This window comes from Eretmochelys imbricata, chromosome 3 (genome assembly GCF_965152235.1).
Source record: "Eretmochelys imbricata isolate rEreImb1 chromosome 3, rEreImb1.hap1, whole genome shotgun sequence".
Lineage (NCBI taxonomy): Eukaryota > Metazoa > Chordata > Testudines > Cheloniidae > Eretmochelys > Eretmochelys imbricata.
The window spans coordinates 146,436,655-146,458,628 of NC_135574.1; the positions used below are offsets into that span (position 1 = coordinate 146,436,655).

At 40.8% G+C, this 21,974-nt stretch overlaps 1 protein-coding gene across 1 annotated transcript in view; it reads left to right on the top strand.

The window, feature by feature from the left end:
* BIRC6 (baculoviral IAP repeat containing 6) overlaps positions 1-21,974 on the top strand; it is a 323,928-nt gene that overhangs the window by 193,017 nt on the left and 108,937 nt on the right. The window contains 4 exon segments of the mRNA XM_077813548.1: positions 1,420-1,551; positions 10,502-10,669; positions 13,447-13,620; positions 19,068-19,264. Coding sequence (XP_077669674.1) covers positions 1,420-1,551; positions 10,502-10,669; positions 13,447-13,620; positions 19,068-19,264 — 671 coding nt within the window.

Below are 21,974 nucleotides of genomic sequence, written 5' to 3' on the forward strand. Positions count from 1 at the left end.
TCAGTCTACTTCTGGCAGCGTCTGCAGATAGGGAAGCAACATCTGCAAAAATAATCAGTGTGTGCAGCTGATCACTCCCTTCTCGTTAAGTGATTGAAATGACATTCAGCTCAACACTTAAAACACCAGCAACTAGGAGGATTATAATACTGACCCAATATAAGTGCATCCTAGAATATACCAACATAAGTCAGTCTCAAATTTTGCTTTACAAGTACACCTCCCAGACGGGGTTTCTAATATGCCTGTTGGCTCTGAGAAACCCAATGATGCACATTCAGAGAACCTAAGGATCCTGATTTATAAAATGCAACTGGTGTCCACGATTTGCCCAGTGTTAGTAATGGGATGGAGACCCAGCTCCCTGTCATGCTGGAGGAGCTGTAGAATAGCTGGGATTTTCTGCATTTCAGGGGTCTTGTAATTCTCTCCATATCAAAAGTGGAATTTGGTTCAGATGGAAGAGTAGGTGTCATCGACCAATTTGTATCTTCAAGCAAGGAAAATGCTTCATTAGTCTGGAGAAGAACCCCAGGCAAACTGTTTCTCTTTCAGTGCCTTAACTGTATATGATCTGGGTTGTGGTATAAAAGGGGTCCTTGCAGTAAGTACGTGGCGATTCCTTGCTCACCTAAGTCCTAGGCCCATGTTTCCTTTGGCTAGTGGGAGATGAGGATGATCACATGTGGTCCCTTTTGATATTTTCTCGATCACCTTCCCAATCGAAAGAAGAGATAAGGGGTCTATTTGGCCATTTATGCACTATGACATCCATTACCAATGTGAGATCATCCACTGCAACCAAGAGGAAAAATGACAACAATTGTTTAATTACTGCTATTAGTAGATTAATACGGATATCTGATGTTCTGCACCTAAAATAAGTGGTCTGATTTTTCAGAGGTTCTGGGTGCTAGCAGCTTCTGTTGCCTTCAATGGAAACAATGAGTACTTAGCAGCTGAAGTGCACAACACGATATCCAAGTTCAAGTATTTTGTCTTAATCATCTAAATCTACAGTTGTCAACAATTAAACATAGTAATTTCTCTTTGTTTAATCTCCTCTTTTCTGTTGGTAGCAGTGATATTTTCTAACTCTGCTAATTATATCACCCGAATACAAACAACTAAATACTTGAACTTCTGCCTGGGTTTTCAAAGTATTGTTTCTTTAAATGGTCCAAGGAAATTAGTTGCAAGACATCTTGTCAGTACTCTGTCAGTGCCTGGTCTTTTGTTATTAAAGAAGCTTAACATAATTATGGAAGTTAGAATGGAACTCAAGGCTCCAAGCCAGCAAGGTAATTGAGTGAGACCAAATGAATATCTGGTGAGTGGGTGAGAAATTATAAAGTAGTAATTAAATTAGCATGACATCTTAATACCTATAAAATATGTGCGTACTTTTTTCTCTTGCAGATACACCAAGTATCACAGCTAAACTAATTAATGAACAGAAAGAAGATAAAGAAAAAAAGAACTACGAAGAGAAAGAAAAAGTTAAAGCAGAAAATGGATTTCAGGACAATTACAGTGTTGTTGTTGCCTCTGGTATGTATGGTTTGGTTTTCTCCCCCCCCTTTTCACTTATTTTGTAAAATCAATCCCTCTGAACATAAAATGAGAATAATTATGTCAGCTCATATAAACCCACCATTGTTATTACCAAAGGTGTACTACTGAAAATGTTTGACAATGATATTCCTTAATTAACCTTACTGACCTTTAGCAACAAGGGATGGGTCCTGGTACAACTCCGACTGCTAATGAGTTATGCTGTGGTAAAGAGTCCTATTTGTAAAAGTTCATGTTTCTCCTGCATGTGTCCAAAAACACATAGCTGTTGTATTTATAAAGATCACCTAAACCCAGATTCTTCATTTACACCATTTGCATGGTAAATACAAATGGTACTGTAGTGGCAAAAGGTGTCATGATGGAGATATGTATATATAAAACCAATACCCTTTATTCCACATGAAGATAGAGGATTTTTCCAAAATCCTAGACCTTCTGAAAACTCATTCATATCCTTCTAAAATCTGTCATGTAAGCTTATCTCTTGCAAAATTGGAATGGAGTGTACACTCTGTAGCTGGAACATGAGAAGTTGGCAGTGGTAGAAGGGATTTAAAGTTGAACAGGTGGCTGCAGGAGGTATTGCAGTATCTTGCTCTGAAGTTCTGCTGTTTAAGAGCTGAGGACTGAACTTCTAAGGATCTCATGGAATTTTCTTAACACTTCAGCTGACCATCTTTTGAAGATGACTGATCTACCATAGTTTCACGTAGGCATGAAAATGAGCTCAGGGAGGGACACTGGTTTCTTTTGATTTTTGTAACCAGTATTTCTCAAACTGTCTCCCCTATCAGGACTTCAAGGTATAGATGAACCTCTTAAATTGTGTTTAAAATGCTGAACTGGGCCACTGTTTCATGACTCAAAATATGTTTATTGCAACTCAGCTGACTACAAAGTGCAACAGCTTCAGTGGGAGAGGTAGTGGGGATGGAGGAACAGATGGGTGTGACTAATACTTAGTGTTACTATATTTTCAAAATCAAAAACCCGGGCTTTCATATGTACCAGTGGACAAGAAAACCTAACACGTTTTGGTCAACATTTAAAAAGATAAAATTATGAGAGAGGCAGCATAGCCAGCCAGGGCTGACCCTAAGCACATTTCTGATCTCACAAGCACCATGTTATATCTCCCGTCCCTTTTTTAAATAGACTTTAAAAGTCTGGTTCTTTATTGCATCATTTTAATTCATCCTTCCTATTAAGTGAAACCTTTTAAAAATTTTCTTTATCCTAGTTATGTGTTCTTCTCTCTTCCTTTTCACTATTCTGTATCTATCTCTTTGTCTTTCTCAATTTTTCTCTTAAATAGTAGTTACTATGTTATGTACTCTCCTTCTTTTTCATCTTTCTTCTCCTGTGTTGGGTTATCTTCCTCTTCCCCAAATTTACAATCTTTCTTCTCTCTTGTGTTCCCTGCTTCTAATTTCTGTACTTGTACCTATCTTCTTCTTTCGACACATGCACACACACACATTCATCTCCCCTCACAAAAATACACATACACCATCTCCTCATCCACAAAATCTTTCTCCCTCCTGACTCATCATCCAAAATCTCTCTCACACACTCGTCTTCCCATCAAAATCAATGAAATGTGCAAACACGTCATACATTCCAGTCATACTTGCAGTCTCTTCACAGTACTATTCTATATGGGACTTTTTGCTGATGTCTTCCAAAAAGTCAACTAGCACATGTTAAGTGTAGAAGGCTGAAATGTCATTGCCACAGTAATGTTGTCCAGGCTGCTAAGCTGTTACAGCTGCTAAGTGCTTCTGTTCTTGAGGCTCTAGTGTTATCAGCACTAGCAGATAATGCTGCCTGCTAATTCAGCAGACCTCAGTGTTACTCATAAGAAAGACCACAGGCTCGGTTCGGTAACAAAGGCCATTGGCTAGGTTTATTGTCCTCAAGATGCAGTTGTAGTGTCCTGGCTCCGTGGTTACAGATACACTAACACGAGTGCACAGTGGCAGTGAATGGCTCAGTCAGCAGTGGGAGTATCTGCTGTCCCCTCAGCCACACAGTGGGTTAAGGGGACCTTGACATTTATAGACTGAGACAAACAATTTACATACCACCTTACATGTTTCATGACATCTGCTTGTTACCTCCCCTTGTACCTTGCTCCTGCTCTCTCAGGCAAAACATCCCTATTCATCACTTCTCTCTGATTCCAGTCCATAAAGAACCTTGTCAAGCCAATCAGACTGAGACCACAGACAGACACTGATCTGCTCATGTCTCATCTTCCTAGGTCATGTCGCGTCTTGTGCCTATATGACACCATTTGCAAGACTTCACCTTCATTGCTTACCACCAGTGTACTTGGCAAGCAAAGATAATATGGATAAATTAGTCTTGCTCCCTCCCAGAGAGTAGGAGAGCTTGGTGGGAGAGCAGAGAGTACAGTAACTCCTCGCTTAACTTTGTAGTTATTTTCCTGAAAAATGCTACTTTAAACACAGCAATGATGATTGTGAAGCTTGGTTGAGGTGGTGGAGTCAAAGGGTGGAAGAGAGTGGGATATTTCCCAGGGAATGCCTTACTGCTAAGTGATGAACCAGCACTCGGCTGAGACCTCAAGGGTTAACACGTTAATGTAGCCTCACACTCTACAAGGCAGCAGGAATGGAGGGAGGAGACACAGCATGGCAGAGGGAGAGATGTGCATTGCCCCTTTAAGTAGCTGACCCCACTCTAAGTACGCTGCCTTTTTAAGTAGATCAGCAAATTGAGACAGCAGCTGCTGCCAGCAAACTCCCTCCGTCTTGAGTCCTGTCATGTGTGTCCCTACTCTGGGAAGATGGGGTACAGGAGAAGGGGGAAGGGTGATACCCTGACGTTAGCACCCCTCCTCCCCCCACCTACCCCCGGGCGAGCAGGAGGCTCCCAGGAGCAGCTCCAAGGCAGTCAGGGGAGGGACAGCTGAACTGTCCGGCAGTTGATAGCCTGCTGGGCAGCTACCACACAAGGAACTTAGGGGAGCTGTTGCAGGGCTGCCGGTCCACCCTGGTTCCTAGCTCCAACGGGCTGCTCTTCCTGCAAGCAGTGGACAAAGCAGGTGGCTGCCAAACGTTATAAGGGAGCATTGCACAACTTTATACAAGCATGTTCTCTAATTGATCAGCGACAAAACAACATTAACCAGGACGATGTTAAGTGAGGAGTTACTGTATGTGTGTGGGGGGGTCCCCTTCACTCCTTCCCCACCCAAGAGAATTTTGTTCATGGATGCCTCCTTGCTAAGCTGGGACAACCATCTGAAAGAGCATACAGCTCAAGGGGGGACATGGACTCCCCAAGAATCCAGGATGCACATAAACCTCCTTGAATTACAAGCAGTCCACAAGGCCTGCAAGCAGTTCCTACCATTTATACAATCCCAACACTAAAGTGATGATGAACAGCATATTGACAGTTTTCTACGTCAAGGATGGGGAGCAAGATCCATCCCTCTTTGCATAGAAGCTATTAATCTGTGGAACTGGTGTATTTGATGCCAGATTACTCTATCAGCAGTACACCTCCAGCAGATACACAATACACTAGCAGACAGCCTCAGCAGGTACTTCTCCAAGGACAACGAATGGGAATTTCACAATTCAGTGGTTCAGAGCAGGTTTTGTTGATGGGCTGGGGCGAGAGGGGAGAGGGTGAGTGAGTCTCCATCTGAGGCCCTGTTTGTGTCCCAAGAGCATGAAATAGATGAGGTACAGTTCCAGGAGGGCTCAGGGTCAGGGCTCCAGAGGAGGTGCACTTTTAATCCATTGGTCAGGGCACTTAATGTACATCTTCCATTCCATTATCACCTCAGATTCTGGGGGAGCGGTGGTTCTCCTGGCTTCTTTCAGATGGACCAGGCAATTCTGGGGCCCATTATTCTTCAGATGTCAGCACTCCTATACATCATTATATCGAGTCCTTCCCTAACCTATTGACCAAGGATGGGGCAAGATCAGGCATCCTAATCCAATTTCTCTTTATCTGACAGCCTAATATTTTGATGAGCATCGAACCTAGAAAGGACATGTTTGGAAGTGGTTCAAACCCTTAACAATAGGAGGAAAGAGTCTACTAGAAAGTGCTACATAACTAAGTGGAAAATATTTTGTCGGGTGTCAACATCATCTGATAACCCCAGATGGTTCTGATTTCCCCACTATGTTAGAGTATATTTCCTTGAAGACTTCAGGGCTTTCCCTTAGCTCCTTATGGTTACACTTAGCAACTGTCACAGCCTGTCATTCTTCGATTTACAACCGTTCCATCTTCATCCACCCTGTGACTGTAATAATTTCTGAAAGGTCTAATCAGAAACTTCCCTCCTGTGACAAAGTCTGCTCTACCATGGGGCCTCAGTCTGGTCCTCTCAGCATTAACAAAGTCTCCTAGCAGACCTCTGGCCTCATGCTGTTTAACTTACTATCGATGAAGGTTCCCTTTCTGGTTACCATCACCTCAGTTAGATAGGTAAGTGAGGTAAGGGCCCCTATGACTGATACATCATACACTATCTTCCATGAGGATAAAGTTTCTTTTAAGACTTCACCCCAAATTTACTCTAGAGTAATTTCAAATTTCCGTCTGAATCAAACAATTCGCATACCTGTCTTCTTCCCAAAACCACACATCTCCCGTGAGGACAAGAGACTTCATCCTCTGTGTCTGTCGAGCTTTGGCATTTTACCTGCAAAGGACAAAATCTTTTAGGAAATCACTTAAACTTTTTTAAAATATCTGTTGCTGAATGAATGAGAGGGGAAGCTATCTCTTCCCAGAGATTTTTGAAGTGTATGACACACTGCGTTCTGCTGTGTTAGGAGTTGGCATACTCCTTCACAAGGTGTGAGAGCCCACTCGACTATGGCCAAGAATGCTTTAGTAGTCTTTCCTCAACATGTTGCTCATACTGAAATCTGTAAAGCAGCAAGATGGAGTTCGATCCATACCTTCACAAGACATTGCACCCTAGTGCAAGATTCTGTAGCTGACGCATCTTTTCAGCACTGCAGCCTCCCAGTCATCAGTACCACAGAGGTCGTCACACCTGACTTTTCAATGAATACTGCTTGTCATCCACACTCAGTGGAATACCCATAGGGACCATCACTTGAAGAAAGAGAAGTTACTTAGCTTGTATATTAACTGGAGTTCTTGATGTGTGGTCCCTATATGTATTCCACTACCTGCCCTCCTTTCCCTCTATTCCGGATCCTGATGTATGGTTTACAGTAAAGAAGGAACTGGAGAGGCAGTCAATTCACATGATCCCTTATATGCTTGGTTCAGAGCATGAGGAGGAGAAGAGCACAGGCAAGGACCAACAAGCAAAAATCTTCCTCTCTGAGGCTCCTGGGGTGCATGTATACCCCACAATGAAATACAGATAGGGACTACAAATCTTGAAGAAAACTAGTTTTTGTTCAGGGTAAGTAACTTTATTCTTACATGGACACACTATTTCTCAGACACTACAATAGATAGTTTTTTCCATACATTCGTAGATACACAAATGCACCTTTAAATACTGTGTACATGAAAAGTTATTTAAACTGCAGCTTGTTGTGTAAGTATATGCAAGGTCCTGTGTTCTTTACGGCAAGCTAGGCTGCAGTTCTGCTACAAAGTCCTCAGAATCTGTAGGACTCTGGTGGAAACTTGAAACTGTTGCAGCTTCAGATAACTTTTTAAAGAAAGGTTTTGTAGAATTAAGTAAACATGTAAATAAATTCAGTCAATAGAGTACCTCTGTTTCTCTGTTCATTATTGTATGTTCTTCCCATGTTTTGCTTCAATAAACCAGATGATGTGTACATTTCAGAATTTGCTACTACTAAATAGATCAATTCACGCGCTCAAGAAGATAATACTAATGAGATTACACTCACTCCACTTCTTCGAAGCTGTCTCCACAACCTTGTGAAACTGGGTTCTTGTGTATACAGTGAATCCCATGTATAAAAATATTTTAGCAGCATGCAGATGGTCAATAATCTGTGCTATTTGCATCCAACATTAAGGGCAGGTTTTCCATCACAAAATTGGATTGAATAGTGTATGTGCATCTTGTATACAAGTCCCAGCGTGGAGTTAAGATGCGGCTGGTGTTAGCATCCATGTCACCTTGCTGCACTGCTGAACCTCCTGCACTAACTGTTAAATTTCACAACTGGAGTGCTGTTAGTCGGTGATGATCATAGTTCTTGATGCCTTCCATATTTTGACAGGTTTCAGAGTAACAGCTGTGTTAGTCTATATTCGCAAAAAGAAAAGGAGTACTTGTGGCACCTTAGGGACTAACCAATTTATCTGAGCATAAGCTTTCGTGAGCTACAGCTCACTTCATCAGATGCATACTGTGGAAAGTGTAGAAGATGTTTGTTTTTATACACACAAATGAAAAAAATGGGTGTTTATCACTACAAAAGGTTTTCTCTCTCCCCACCCCACTCTCCTGCTGGTAATAGCTTATGTAAAGTGATCACTCTCCTTTGTGCTGGAAATGGCCCACCTTGATTATCATACACATCACCTTGATTATCATACACATTGTAAGGAGAATGATCACTTTACATAAGCTATTACCAGCAGGAGAGTGGGGTGGGTAGGAGAGAAAACCTTTTGTAGTGATAAACACCCATTTTTTCATGATTTGTGTGTATAAAAACAAACATCTTCTACACTTTCCACAGTATACATCCGATGAAGTGGGCTGGAGCTCACGAAAGCTTATGCTCAAATAAATTGGTTAGTCTCTAAGGTGCCACAAGTACTCCTTTTCTCTTTTCCATATTTTGATTTTTCGGAGAACTCTCAGGATTTCATGGCCACTGTGATAAACTATGGGACTGTTTTACATGACCGAATTCATAGTTGGACACATTCTTATCTAGTGTTTTGCTGGGATTGGTGTGGGGGATAGAAGGCTATTTTACGCATGTCATGGGCTAATGATTGTCTGCTATGATTTGAGGTTTGGTCAAGGGACCTGTTTTGATGGTCTGCCCTCTGAGGTTCACAGAACCTGAGCATTTCCAGAGGGCTCCAAGAGAGAATATTGTTTCTCTGACAGACCACTGTAGTTGTAATGTGGATGGTAGGACTTGATAATCTCTTGCTACCAGTGAAGTGGCTCCAAAGTGTCTTGTTCTGTAGCTTTGTCCCCCTGGATCAACAATGGTCTCCTGATAACCTATGACAACTGAAGTGGTAGGAAGACCACGTGCCAGTGACAGAAGCTGCATGCCGAATCGGATCATTTGTGTTAGGAATTTCTTGGAACCTTTTACAATGGCTGTGCAGAAAGCAAAAATTTTTGTCTAAATCTGTCAGCAGACTTTGTTAGCGTACTGGACAGCCTGGTTAATCTGAGATGTCTTTATATGTTGTCTGATATTATTCCCTGCTATTGAGTAGAAGTTTCATATTCCTTGCTGATAAAATCAGGTAGTGTCACTAAAGTGTCTCTGGATGCAGGACAATATCAGGAGGGCACAAAAGCTGTGTGGTATTTGCTTGAATTCAGACGTTTGTCATTAACTGGGGTATTAAAGTTGTTAATACTGTGTGTCATAAACTGCGCTTTGGTCCCATGTCCTTCTTGACTGGTTTCCAGCGCTATTAAATATGTGATACAGGCACCTGTTTTGTATAATTTTAGAAATCAAAATAAATACTAAGTAAGATGTTATGTGGTTGTCACTGTGAAAGAGAGGGAGTTACTGGCAGGCTGTTCTGTAAAGTGGGACCCTCAAGTTAGGAATTACTGATCCACCGTGTCAGCTGAAAGTGAAACTTCACAGCAGCCCATCTATCTATAAATCTTGCAGCTAGACTGCAGCACGGGTATACTGACTTCCCTTGAAGTTCATTCTCTAGCCCTTAAACTTTAAGAAAAGTTTCCCTTCCAGCCCAACAGCAAGATACTTTGTAAGCTGCCTCACATTTTCCCCATTCACTTTTGATTTGACGTAACCTGAATATTTTTACAGCAGAGCATGCTGCTAGACCATTCTCTTTATTCAGGCTTTAAGGGTAGGAATGAAACGATAAGAGCTGGTGTTTGTCGGTGATGTTAGGATAATGCAATTTGGCTTCATATTTTAAATGGTGATTATATCTTCTGTTTTTTGGCTCAGGGGGATGGATAGCCTGGTAATTAAATCAAAGGTGCCTCAGAACTTTTATAGAATAGCAGCTCTAAATCCAAATACGTAAATCTCAAATACCTACACCTCTATCCCAATATAACGCGACCCGATATAACACGAATTCGGATATAACGTGGTAAAGCAGCGCTCTGGGGGGTGGGGCTGCATGCTTCGGCGGATCAGTGCGTCAGTGTGTCTGGCTCTGACACGCTGCCCTTAGCAGCATGTTAAGGGTGCCAGGCCGGGGCTGAGGGGTTGGATAAGGGGCAGAGGGTCTCGGGGGATAGGGGGGCAGTCAGGGAGCGGGGGGGGTTGGATTGTTCAGAGGTTCCGGGGGCAGGGCGGTCAGGGGATGGGGGAACGGGGGCGTTGGATAGGGCGTGGGAGTCCTGGGGGGCCTGTCAGGGGGCGGGGGTGTGGATAGGGGACGGGGTGGGGGTGGGGAGGGGTTGGATGGGTCGGGAGGTCTGAGGGATCAGTCAGGGGGCAGGAAGTGATTATTAATAATGGAAATGCTCGAGGCCAAAGCAAGTTTGATATATAAGTTTCATCTATAACGCGGTAAGATTTTTTGGCTCCCGAGGGCCGCGTGATATTGGGGTAGAGGAGTATATGCAATTCTAGCATAACTTTTCTGCACAGAGGAAGTAAGCAATCATTCCCACTATTAGCACTGCTAGTAATGAGAATGTCTTGCATTAAAGAGTTAATTGGAGAGGTTTTTGAAACCAAAATTACTTTGAACATTTCATTTCTTTTACTAGGTTTGAAATCTCAGTCAAAAAGAGCTGTTTCATCGACTCCTCCTCGTCCACCGTCAAGACGAGGCAGAATGATGGCAGATAAAGTAGGTAGCTCTTCCTCAGGAGGGGAATCTTCCAGCAAGACCATTAGCGTTCCAGTTTTTCATCTATACCATAAACTTCTACCAGGTAACTTCAAGAACTGTTTTTAAATTGTTGAAATAATTAACTTTCCTTTCAGTTTAAAAAAAAAACAAACCATGATGTACACATGCAATATTAAATAGTAAGTATAATGCTGATGGATATCTGCATTCCTTTTTTCACCTCTACCTACTGCAGGGTTATAACCATTTTATCACTGATTTGCCTTTCAAATGAAAGTGAGACTCTAGCAGCTCATGTGTCTATGAAGCTTGGCTGTAAAGACTGAGGTATGAACATGCTGGCTTCCCTTGAAAATCATTCTCTAGCTCTTGAGGTGGCAAATTTAATTAAAAAAAGATTCCCCTGCAGCCCAGCAACAAGAGTTTTTGTAAGCTTCCTCACTGTTTTTGGCCTCTGAAGGATAAATTCAAGTGGATAGCAACTTTTAGGGCTTTAGAGAAGTTCATTTGCCAGTATCTGTGTCCTTGAGTGAATGCCACAATATTTATGCTTCCTAAAATAGCATGTCTTAGCCAAATTTTCATATGAAAAATATGTAAAGCAGCCATGTGCTATTCAATATTTTGAATGTTTGTAGATGACTCTGACTGGTGGAGTGGTAAATTAATTAAGATGACAGGTCACCTTATTGCAGAATGAAGGGTTCAGAGAAGAGTAATGAGAATCATTAGAGGTACAGAAAACTCTAATATGAAGAGAGATTGAAAAGAGATTATTTACTTTAGGAAAGGAGACAAGTAAGAGGGGCTGTGATAATATATAGAGTTATAAATGGTTTCGAGAAGAGCGTCCGTTCTCCCCATCTAAAACAAGAATGAGGGTGGTTGGGGGATGTTCACTTAAATTGAAAGGTGGCAAATTCACAACAGGTAAAATAAAATACTTTTTTACACAATTTGTAATTTAGACTGGAACCTTGCATGGGATGTTGCTGAGGTCAAGATTCAAAGTAGGATTAGGTATTGAGGTCAAACAAGAATATCCAGAGTTACAGTCAATGCTAAAATATTTAGGCAAAGCGATCTGGATTGCTTGATAAACTGGGTTTATTCAAACATGCATGTTAATACAGCCAAATGCCAGGTCATCCCACTAGGAAAAAATGTGATACTGACAGGATTAGAGGTGTATTCTGGAAAGCACTGCCTTGAAAAGGACTTGGGGAACAGAGGGACAAGTGACTTGCTCAAGGCCACACACAGGAAGCCTGTGGCAAAGCAGGGATCCAGGTCTCCAAGTCCCAGGCTACCTCTCTAACCATTTGACCATGCTTCCTTATTTTTAAAATCTGAGAACTTTATTACCAGTAAACTGAATACATATTTTCATGCACAGACAGTTTGTCAGCCAGAAGTGGACTGTTGAGCAACTACACCCACAGCTGCTACTTGAGGCAGCTTACTGGCTAAATTTTTGGTACCCAGATGGCGACTTGTCTGTATGGTCAGAACCTGCCCTACAAGTCCAGGGCTTTGCCTCTGTCTCGCAGATGCAGCAAGCTTGGTTTTCTGTCACTTCATTTTGCGGTGTATCTCTTGTTTAAGGGAGCAGAGACCTTTCATTTACTCTTTAAGGAGATGCATTGGGTCCCCTGGCAGCCTGTGGAGAAACAATTTAAGCCATTGAAAGAAAGCTTGCTTCTTAAGTGGAAGCAGCTTTGACACAAGACAACTACCTGCTTGAAAAAACGTGTAAGATATATGGGGCATGTAATCAAATACAGTGCTGCTTCTCTGTGAGATTCGTGGAGTAAATTTCTTAGTAACAATCAAAGCTATCAATTTGGTTACCTACCTCAGTCAATCTGGTTACGCTCACCCCGGTGGTCCCATTACCAGTCTCCACTTAGTATGTCTGCTCATGGGATTTTACATCTGGCAGGGGAAAGGAGTTCTCAGTTGCACAGAGATTAGATGTTTATGCCTTGTACCTTTCTGCAACTTTAGCAATCAGCTTATAAATTACATAGTAATTCTACTTTAAGAGATCTTCAGACCCTCTTTCCACTGAAAAAGATCAACAGGACCATTCTTTTTTTATTCGTAAAACTGGAGATTATTGTGGGCTTATACTGGCTGCCTCCCAGTAAGAAAAGATGAGAGCGCAAACGCTTACCTTAAATTATGTCAAATTCCTAAACACAAGGGGTCAAACTTTCTCTCTGAAGTGGCCTCTAAAAATTTTTGTTTCTGGCCAGAAAGACTAGACCAATCTCTGAACGAGCAATTGCTCCTAAGAATCCTGTTGCTTTGCAGTTTTAGCCTGTATTATTCTGTTAAAATAATTCAGGACACAAGGTCTGGCATTATGTATGCTAAATTTCTTAAGGGACTCATTTTTAAAATTTTAACCATCTAATTAATGGTAAATTCTCATAAAATTCATTCTTTATTCAGAACAAGTGCTGTAACTGGGGGAGGATATGCTGTTTTTCATACAGAATAAAGTGCAAAACTTAGTATTAATTATGAAACCTGAAGCGGTGATTCCATAATACATGGAGAGCATTGGGGCACTAATCTGTCCAGTGAGCTGTGTCTGTGGGTATCCAGTAGTCTATTCCAGACTGATGGAATCTGTGCAATGACAGGATGAGTTTAAATTTACGGACTTCACTGTCAAATTTTACTGAAGTGGTCAGGAAGTAAAAGCTTGTTAGGACCCAAGGATGTTAAATTCTCCTTTGTAGCTGTGGCATAAGTGAAGGAGCAAGATTATGGTGGTGTAATAAAGTAATCTAATCATAAATAATTTTCATAAATTTGTCTGGAAAATGATCTGGTTATATTATTGTGTAGGCCAGCCGTTGCCAGCTGAAATGACACTTGCCCAGCTTTTGACTCTACTATATGACCGTAAACTCCCTCAAGGCTACCGATCAATAGACTTGACAGTTAAGCTTGGCTCCAAAGTGATCTCAGACCCAAGCCTGTCAAAGACAGACTCCTTTAAACGTCTCCACACAGAAAAAGGTAAGTGTTCAACTTCTGTTGCTGTATTTTCAGCTTTTTATTTTTAGCAAGACATGCCTAACTTCAGGCTGTTTCACATTTCTCCCTTGCTGGTATTCCTAAATCATGCCGCTTGAGAGAAGTGGTGAGATTTATAGTGCATAGGGTCTTTAATACTAAACATTTTGAAATCTTCCAAAGATATATGGTATAAGATACAGAGAACAACAGAAATGAAATTAAAGCAACTCTACTACTAAATTTTGTACTTACTGAGTTTAGTTGAATTCTATACCTTCACTCCCTGCTGCCTTTTTTCCATATTTGACGTAGTCCTGAAACCCTCCCTTCTTCCTGTCTCCACTTATTTCTCCACACAGGATCTCACTGATTTTCTGTCAAGACAAAATTGACAAGTACATCATCACCTTCACTACAATTCCCTCCTCTGTCTCCCTGTCACAAAGGAAGTTTCTTGTCTGCTCACCTCCTCTAAACTCTCCACTTGTCCCAGTGGCTCCATCCCATCTCCTTTGCACCTATTTATCCCCTTCCTTACTCATCTCCTAAACCACTCTATCTTCCCTAGCTCTTTCCCATCACAATACAAGCTTTCTGTAGTCTCTCCCATCTAAAAACACCCACTCGTCACCTCACGTGCCTCTTCAACTACTGTCACTTCTCCCTTTCATCTCTAAGCTTCTTTAATGTGCTGTCTGCAGTCGCTGTCTAGGAGTTTGTCTTCTCCAATTCCATCCTAGGTCCTCTCCAGTCCAGCTGCTGTCGCTTGCACTCCACTGACACTACTCTTGCCAGAGTTTCTATTGACCTCTTCCTAGCTAAAGTTCAGAACCAATACTTCATCCTCTTCATTGAGCTGTCAGCCACCTTTGATACCATCCATTATGCTGTTTATGAAATCCTGTCCTCCTTTGTTTCTATCCTTTCTTGGTTCTCCTACTATCTCTAACCACTCTTTTTGTATGTCCTGAAGTAGATCCTCCTCATCCATCCTCCATTTTTCTGTAAGGGTTACTCGGGGTTCTCTCCCTGGTCCCCTTCTCTTCTCCCTCTACACCTCATCTCTGGGTAATCTGATCTTCAAACAAATTCAGCTACCATTTATTTCTATGCTGACAACTTTCAACTCTGCTTCTCTACTACCGACCTGTCTCGTTCTGCCCAAATGAAAATCTTGGTCAGCCTCTCTGACATCTCCTTGTGGATATCTAGCTTTCAGATGAATCTAAACATGGCTAAAACTGACCCCTTAATCTCTTCCACCACAGGCTCTTCTTGCTATCTCCTTTCTAGATCACTGTGGACAACACCAACATCTTGCCCGTTGCTCAGGTCTGTAATGTCCTGGGTGGCCAGTCTTGGGCATCATCTTCAACTAGGCCCTCTTTCTAGGTCCTTGCATCCAGGCTATGCTTAAATTTTGCTGATTCTTTCTGCATAATATCTGTAAGAGACTGCCTTTCCTCTGCACCACACAACTAAAACTCAATTACTGCAACATCCCTCTCTCTGACAAATGCAGTCTTGCCTTGACAAATGCAGTCTTGCCTTGACAAATGCAGTCTTGCCCTGCTCATATCCATTCAGAATGCAGCTGCAGTGGTCGCTTTCCTAGCCCATCAGTTTGTCATAAGAACGACCATACTGAGTCAGACCAAAGGTTCATCTAGCCCAGTATCCTGTCTTCCAACGGTGGCCAATGCCAGATGCTTCAGAGGGAATGAACAGAGCAGGTAATCATCAAATGATCCATCTTCTGTCGCCTATTCCAAGCTTCTGGCAAGCAGAGGCTAGGGACACCATCTCTACCCATCCTGGCTAATAGCCATTGGTAGATATATTCTCCATTAATTTATCTAGTTCTTTTTTGAACCCTGTTATTGTATTGGCCTTCACAACATCCTCTGGCAAAGAGTTCCACAGGTTGACTCTGAGTTGTGTGAAGAAATACTTCCTTCTGTTTGTTTTAAACCTGCTGCCTATTAATTGCATGTGGTGACTCCTAGTTCTTGTGTTATTAGAAGGACTAAATAACACTTCCTTATTTACTTTCTCCACACCAGTCATGATTTTATAGAGCTCTATCATATCCCCCCTTTGTCATCTCTTTTCCAAGCTGCAAAGTCCCAGTCTTATTAATCTCTCCTCATATGGAAGCTGTTCCATATCCCTAATAATTTTTTAATCCTTTCTCTCAACTTTTTCCAATTCCAATGTATCTTTTTTGAGTTGGGATGACCATATCTGTACACAGTATTCAAGATGTAGGCATACCATGGATTTATATAGAGGCAATATGATACTTTCTGTCTTCTTATCAATCCCTTTCTTAATGATTCCCAACATTCCGTTAGCTTTTTTGACTGCTGCTGCACATTGAGTGGATGTTTTCAGAGAACTATCCACAATGACTCCAAGATCTCTTTCTTGAGAGGTAACAGCAAATTTTGACCAGATCATTTTATATGTATATTTAAGATTGTTTTCCAATGTGCCTTACTTAGCATTTATTAACATTGAATTTCATCTGCCATTTCATTGCACAGTCTCCCAGTTTTGTGAGATCCCTTTTGTAACTCTTCGCAGTCTGCCTGGGACTTAACTATCTTGATTAGTTTTGTATCATCTGCAAATTTTGCCACCTCACTGTTTACCGCTTTTTCCAGATCATTTGTGAATATGTTGAATAGTATGGGTCCCAGTACAGACCATTCTGAAAACTGACCATTTATTCCTACCCTTTGTTTCCTATCTTTTAACCAGTTACCAGAATCTTCCCTCTTATCCCATGACAGCTTATTTTGCTTAAGAGCCTTTGGTGAGGGACCTTGTCAAAGGCTTTCTGAAAATCTAAATACACTATATCCACTGGATCACCCTTGTCCACACGCTTGTTGGCCTCCTCAAAGAATTCTAGTAGATTGGTGACGCGTGATATTTCTTTTACTAAAACCATGTTGATTCTTTCCCAACAAATCATATTCATCTGTCTGTCTGACAGTTCTGTTCTTTACTGTAGTTTCAACCAGTGTTCCCGGTATTGAAGTTGGGCTTATCGGCTTGTAATTGCTGGGATCGCCGCTGGATCCTTTTTTAAAAATTGGCGTCATGTTAGCTATCCTCCAGTTATCTGGGAGAGAAGCTGATTTAAAGGATAGGTTACATACCACAGTTAGTCCTGCAATTTCACATTTGAGTTTCTTCAAAACTCTTGGGTGAATACCATCTGGTCCTGGTGAATTTTTACTGTTTAGTTTATAAATTTGTTCCAAAACCACTTCTAATGACAGTTAATCTAGGACAGTTTCTCAGATTTGTTACCTAAAGAGTATGGGAATCTCCCTCTCATCCTTAGCTGTGAAGATCGATGCAAAAAATTGATTTAGTTTCTCCGCAATGGCTTTATCGTCCTTGAGTGCTCCTTTAGCATCTCTATGGTCCAGAGGCCCCAGTGGTTGTTTAGCGGGCTTTCTGTTTCCGATGTACTTAAAATTTTTTTTTTGTTATTTTTGTCCATGTCATCCCTCTCTTTGCAGCCCTCTACTGGCTACCCTTTCCTATCACATCAAATGTAAGTGGTGTGTTTTCAATTTCAAGACATTTCACAGCCTATCCCTTCCTTACCTGTCATTTCTTGTTCACTGTCAAGATATCAGCTCTCACCATTGATTGGCCAACAATTCATACCTCCATCACCCTCATGTTAAATTTTCAAACAAACACCTTCATGATTTCTCCCATGCTGCTCCTCATACTTGGAGTGGTCTACTGTGGAATTGGGTAAACCTACTGATCTAAGGGCTTGTCTGTGTGAGAACTATGGATAGGTTTAACCTAAGGAATGAATTTAAGAAGATTTTGTTTAAATCATGTCCATACAAGGTTTTATACTTATTTTGCTTAAGGCCTTGTCTATATGGAGACTTAGTGCATGGCATGCTGGAGTGCTGTACAGTGCACTAATTCTCCATGTAGATAAGCCCAAAGAGTGGCTTCTATCTGTTTAGTTTAACTTGTTCATAATGTACTTAAGCTAAATGAAAAAAGCCACTCTTAAAATAGGAGTCCATGCAGAGTTTTGCAATGGTTTTAGTAAATTGGCTTAAATTTGCACCTGAGGTCAAAGCAAGAAGGACTTTGTCCTGTAAACAAAGCCCAAGGATTGTAGAAATCCAACTATTTTGCAGTTCTGGTAACCTGTGCACCGTCACCTATAATTGTGGTACTACAGGCCATCCACAGAGTTGATATTGGTTGAATTTGCCCTCATTTCCTAACACATGGTTAGCCTTAGGATTATTTTGGGGTGCAAAATGCACTCATTACTAATAGGTTTGTCCTTTGGTGATTACCTAGAGATCAATTATGATGACGATTGGTGAGACAGACACACAAAGGCTTTGAGTTTTATTAGTAACATCGTCAGGATAAGAAAAATCACAGAACAAAATAAACAAAGATAACAGCAGAATCAACATGACACATACTCACGAATCCATGGGGTGGTGAGATGAGTGTTGTTTAGGTCGCCACGGTCCTGCCATCTTGAGTGGCAGGGTTGATTCCTTTTTGTGCAACTATTTCTTACACCTGCTTATCTTCAAGATCATATTTTATTAAGTCTTGGCCTCTTGTCCATATTTGTCATTCCTGCTATCCATTTTTGGGGTTCTGACTATTGTAAGCATTTACGCAGATAGTTGGTTCTCTCTCTATATATATAATGTGGTTAAGAATGTCTAGCTAAATAAAGACTTTGAAGTCTAACAGTCTATCAGAAGATACTGCTAAATCTTCTGACTTATGCTAACTTACAGCAGGTCTTATGCTAATTATTATTATGACTAGGCCTCAAGCTAAGTATTATGCCTCAGGCTCACTGAATAGCCTATTGTAAAATAATTGTTTCTTGCCTTACTGCTATTTGCGTCATAGCTGTAGTTTCATTTGCACTAATTTAGCAAGCATCTTAACTCTTTCTAAGATATAAATGATTTTTTACCTGATTACTTGAGCTCAGGTCATAAGTCCAAGATTATTCTGAAATTTTTGAAGTTTGCAGTTTGGAGCAGCACCACCAAGATCATCATCTGACTGGAAGATCATAACACTTACTAAACAAGCTAAATTTCTTTTTCCTTAGGCTCATATCTTATGAGTCCACATCATTTTTGCTAGCAGTCAAATAACCTGATTTGACTTGGCAATATATTGTTTTGGTTTTACCAAAAGAAAAGTTAGATTTTCTGTTGCTATTCTTGTACTGACATGTTTAACCCCCTTAAAGACTTCAATATTTGCTGAAGAAATAAGTATAATGTTCTTATTTTCTGAGTGGAGGAGAAAAAGTAAACATTCTCATGTTTTAAGATACCACTTCATTTAATGGTTTGGGTCTTCCTTTCTTTTTCTGTTTTTTTGTTGTTGTTGTTTTGTTTTTTAAATAGAACATGCAGACTTACTGGGGTCCTGTCCTGAAGAGGAAGCAGTCACTCCAGGTGACGAGTGTATGGATGCAGTGCTAGATGAATCTTTTCTTGAAACATGTCCCATTCAGTCTCCATTACAAGTGTTTGCAGGAATGGGTGGGTTGGCCCTCATTGCAGAAAGACTTCCTATGCTTTATCCAGATGTAATTCAACAAGTAAGTCAAACAGTTTGATTGTCTAGTAGTATGTGCTAGCTTTTTTCTTACTATAGTCATTTCCAAATATTTTCTGTATGGTTTGTTTTCTAAGAGTTAAAAATCATCCTATGAATTATACCTTGCATTTGATTGATCAAATGTTGACACATTTTCTCCAGCTTTGCTAATTAAATATCCTCATTAAAATCTCCTCCCTTTGAAGTTAGGAATTTTTTCCTGAGTGAGAAGTTCTGAATAGGACATACAATGGTAAATTACTCATTGGGGATCCAAATGCAGTTTGTGTGATGCAGAGTTCTCCTTGCTAGTGGATGAGGGAAAATTGGTGGCAAAGGTCTCATTACAAGCTGCTGTGGATGTAGCTGACTCAACTGCCAGGTCCATAGGTTCAGCAGTGGCTATGTGTAGGAGTTCCTGGTTGCAGTATTCTGGGCTTCTGCATGAGGTCCAACCGACTGTACAAGTCCTGCCCTTTGGGGATCCTTGGTCTTTTCAGAGCAGATAGACACGAAGCTCCATGGGCTAAAGGAGTCATGGGTGACCCTAAAGTCCCTTGGGATGTACACCCCAGCCTCTTCCAGGAAGTGCTGTAGGCCTCAGCAACCCCTCCGGTACTGTGCCCCAGCTAGCAGTCAGAGCCTGCAGAGCAAAAAGGTACAGGGGTTAAAGGCATAGATCACTTCCCCCTTCTGTCTCTGCATCAAAGCCTACCCAACCTAGACATCCAGGTGGTTCTAAGCAGGCATTCTGATGGGATGCTCGAGGACACTGTACCAGTTGCCATGATGCCATACCCTGTTTTTCCTTTGTTTGCAAACCACCTTTCCCACTTCCTCAGTGCTTGGTCCTGTATTACCGGGGACCGTTGAGTGTTGAGCACTGTAGAAGTGTAATCTTTTAGTTAACAAAAAATATAAGCATTCATGTTACTCATGAAATTTTTGTTTTTAATCTGTAGCTTTTACGGAATATACAGTGTGGCTACACTAATACTGCTTATAGGAACCTTTAACTTTTGCATTATTTCTAATAGTTAACTCTGCTGTCTTAACATTGTTTTTTGTTTGGTTGACTTGTTTGTTGCAGGGTTTCTTTTGGGGGAGAAAGCGGGAAGCGTGTTTGGGTAGATGCATGTGTGTGTGTAGGAAGTTGTCATTTTTGCTACAAGCTTTCTAGCATTTTCCTAAAGATGGTTGGACTCTGGATTCACCCAGTCTTATGCTCAAATAAATTGGTTAGTCTCTAAGGTGCCACAAGTACTCCTTTTCTTTTTTCCAGTCTTTCTGGAAGTTTATTCTGTAGCTGGATCCCCTTGACTGATAATGCATTGTTCTCAGCTCTCTCATGCTTGGTCCTGGGCTCTGTGATTTACATTGTCTTAGAGGAGTGAAGCTGTCTCAATAGTTCATAGATCAAAATTCGCTATTTAATATATCTGGGACTTGATCTATTAACTAATGACGGACACACTGGAGAAAGGAAATTTTTCTTAAATATTGAATGTTTTCTTAAATATCCCAATGTTTAAGGAGCAAGAGCTTATAATAAATGTGCTCTAACACCTTTAACAGTTTTTCCAGCAAAGCCAAAGAAAACACACACTTGATATTCCTTATTTCAAAAGTTTAAAAAAATGCAAAAATAAAAACGTACAAGCTGCCTTCAGTCATTTAAAAAAAGCACAACCCCATTTTAAAAAAATCCTCTGAAAGTCTCCTTTAAATCATACTGAAGAAGTAATATAAAATATTTGCTATTTTGTTACTCATGAATAAGGTGAACATCTCTTTGGGAGAATTTTTGTGTACTTCACACTTCAACAGTCATGAGCAATCATTGGTGTGACATTCTAAAAGGAATATCAGAATATTTTGAATGTTCATTGACTTCAATCAAGAAATGGAAGAAAGTGTTTGACTGCAGAAAATGGAATCTTCATAAACCATAATGGAAAAGAAAAGTCTTACCCATAGACATCAGTAGTAAAGGTGAAATTAATAGAGAGAGGAATGCTCATGGACTCAAAGATTTTAATAGGGAAAAAGTATGTAACACGTTTTCATAAGAAGTCGCGTTATCCTCTGGACCACCTTAGTTTGTCTAACTTAGTTTTATTAAAAGTTCCTGAAAGAGTTACTGTTTCCCTCAAACTGTGATAAAGAACGATTCTCTGTAAAGCAGCTGACAGTGGGTCATTTTACCTCTACAGCAAGGCATGAGCTTCACAGAATCTATATAGAAGGGGTAATGTAGTAATTTGTAGGAGCATGGGACATGCTAGCTTAGTATTTTTTCTGATTAGGTCTCCAACCTAAATGGTATTAGAAATGCCTAATCAGACCAAAGGAGAGTGAAAGGAAAACTGTTCAGCGCCTTTCTGAGGGATGAGAGGGTTAAACTTGAAACCTTACAAATTTCCTCTAATGTAAGAAAATTATGTAAAACCTATGCAAGTAATCAGTTTCTTTGTAGTATATTGTACTACATATATTGCCCATGGCCAGTACTACATCAGGCTATAATATCCTCAGATTTCATAATTTAAGCAGGGTAAGACCTTGTCGTTGCTCAGATGGGAATCCTCCAAGGAGAAAGTAAGCAGCTACTCTGGTATCTGAGATTCTGATTCAGTAAGTAGTACTCTTCCTTCCAAATAGCTGTACTTCAGAATTTCAATAAGAAGATATTGTAAGCTACAGCAAGAAGC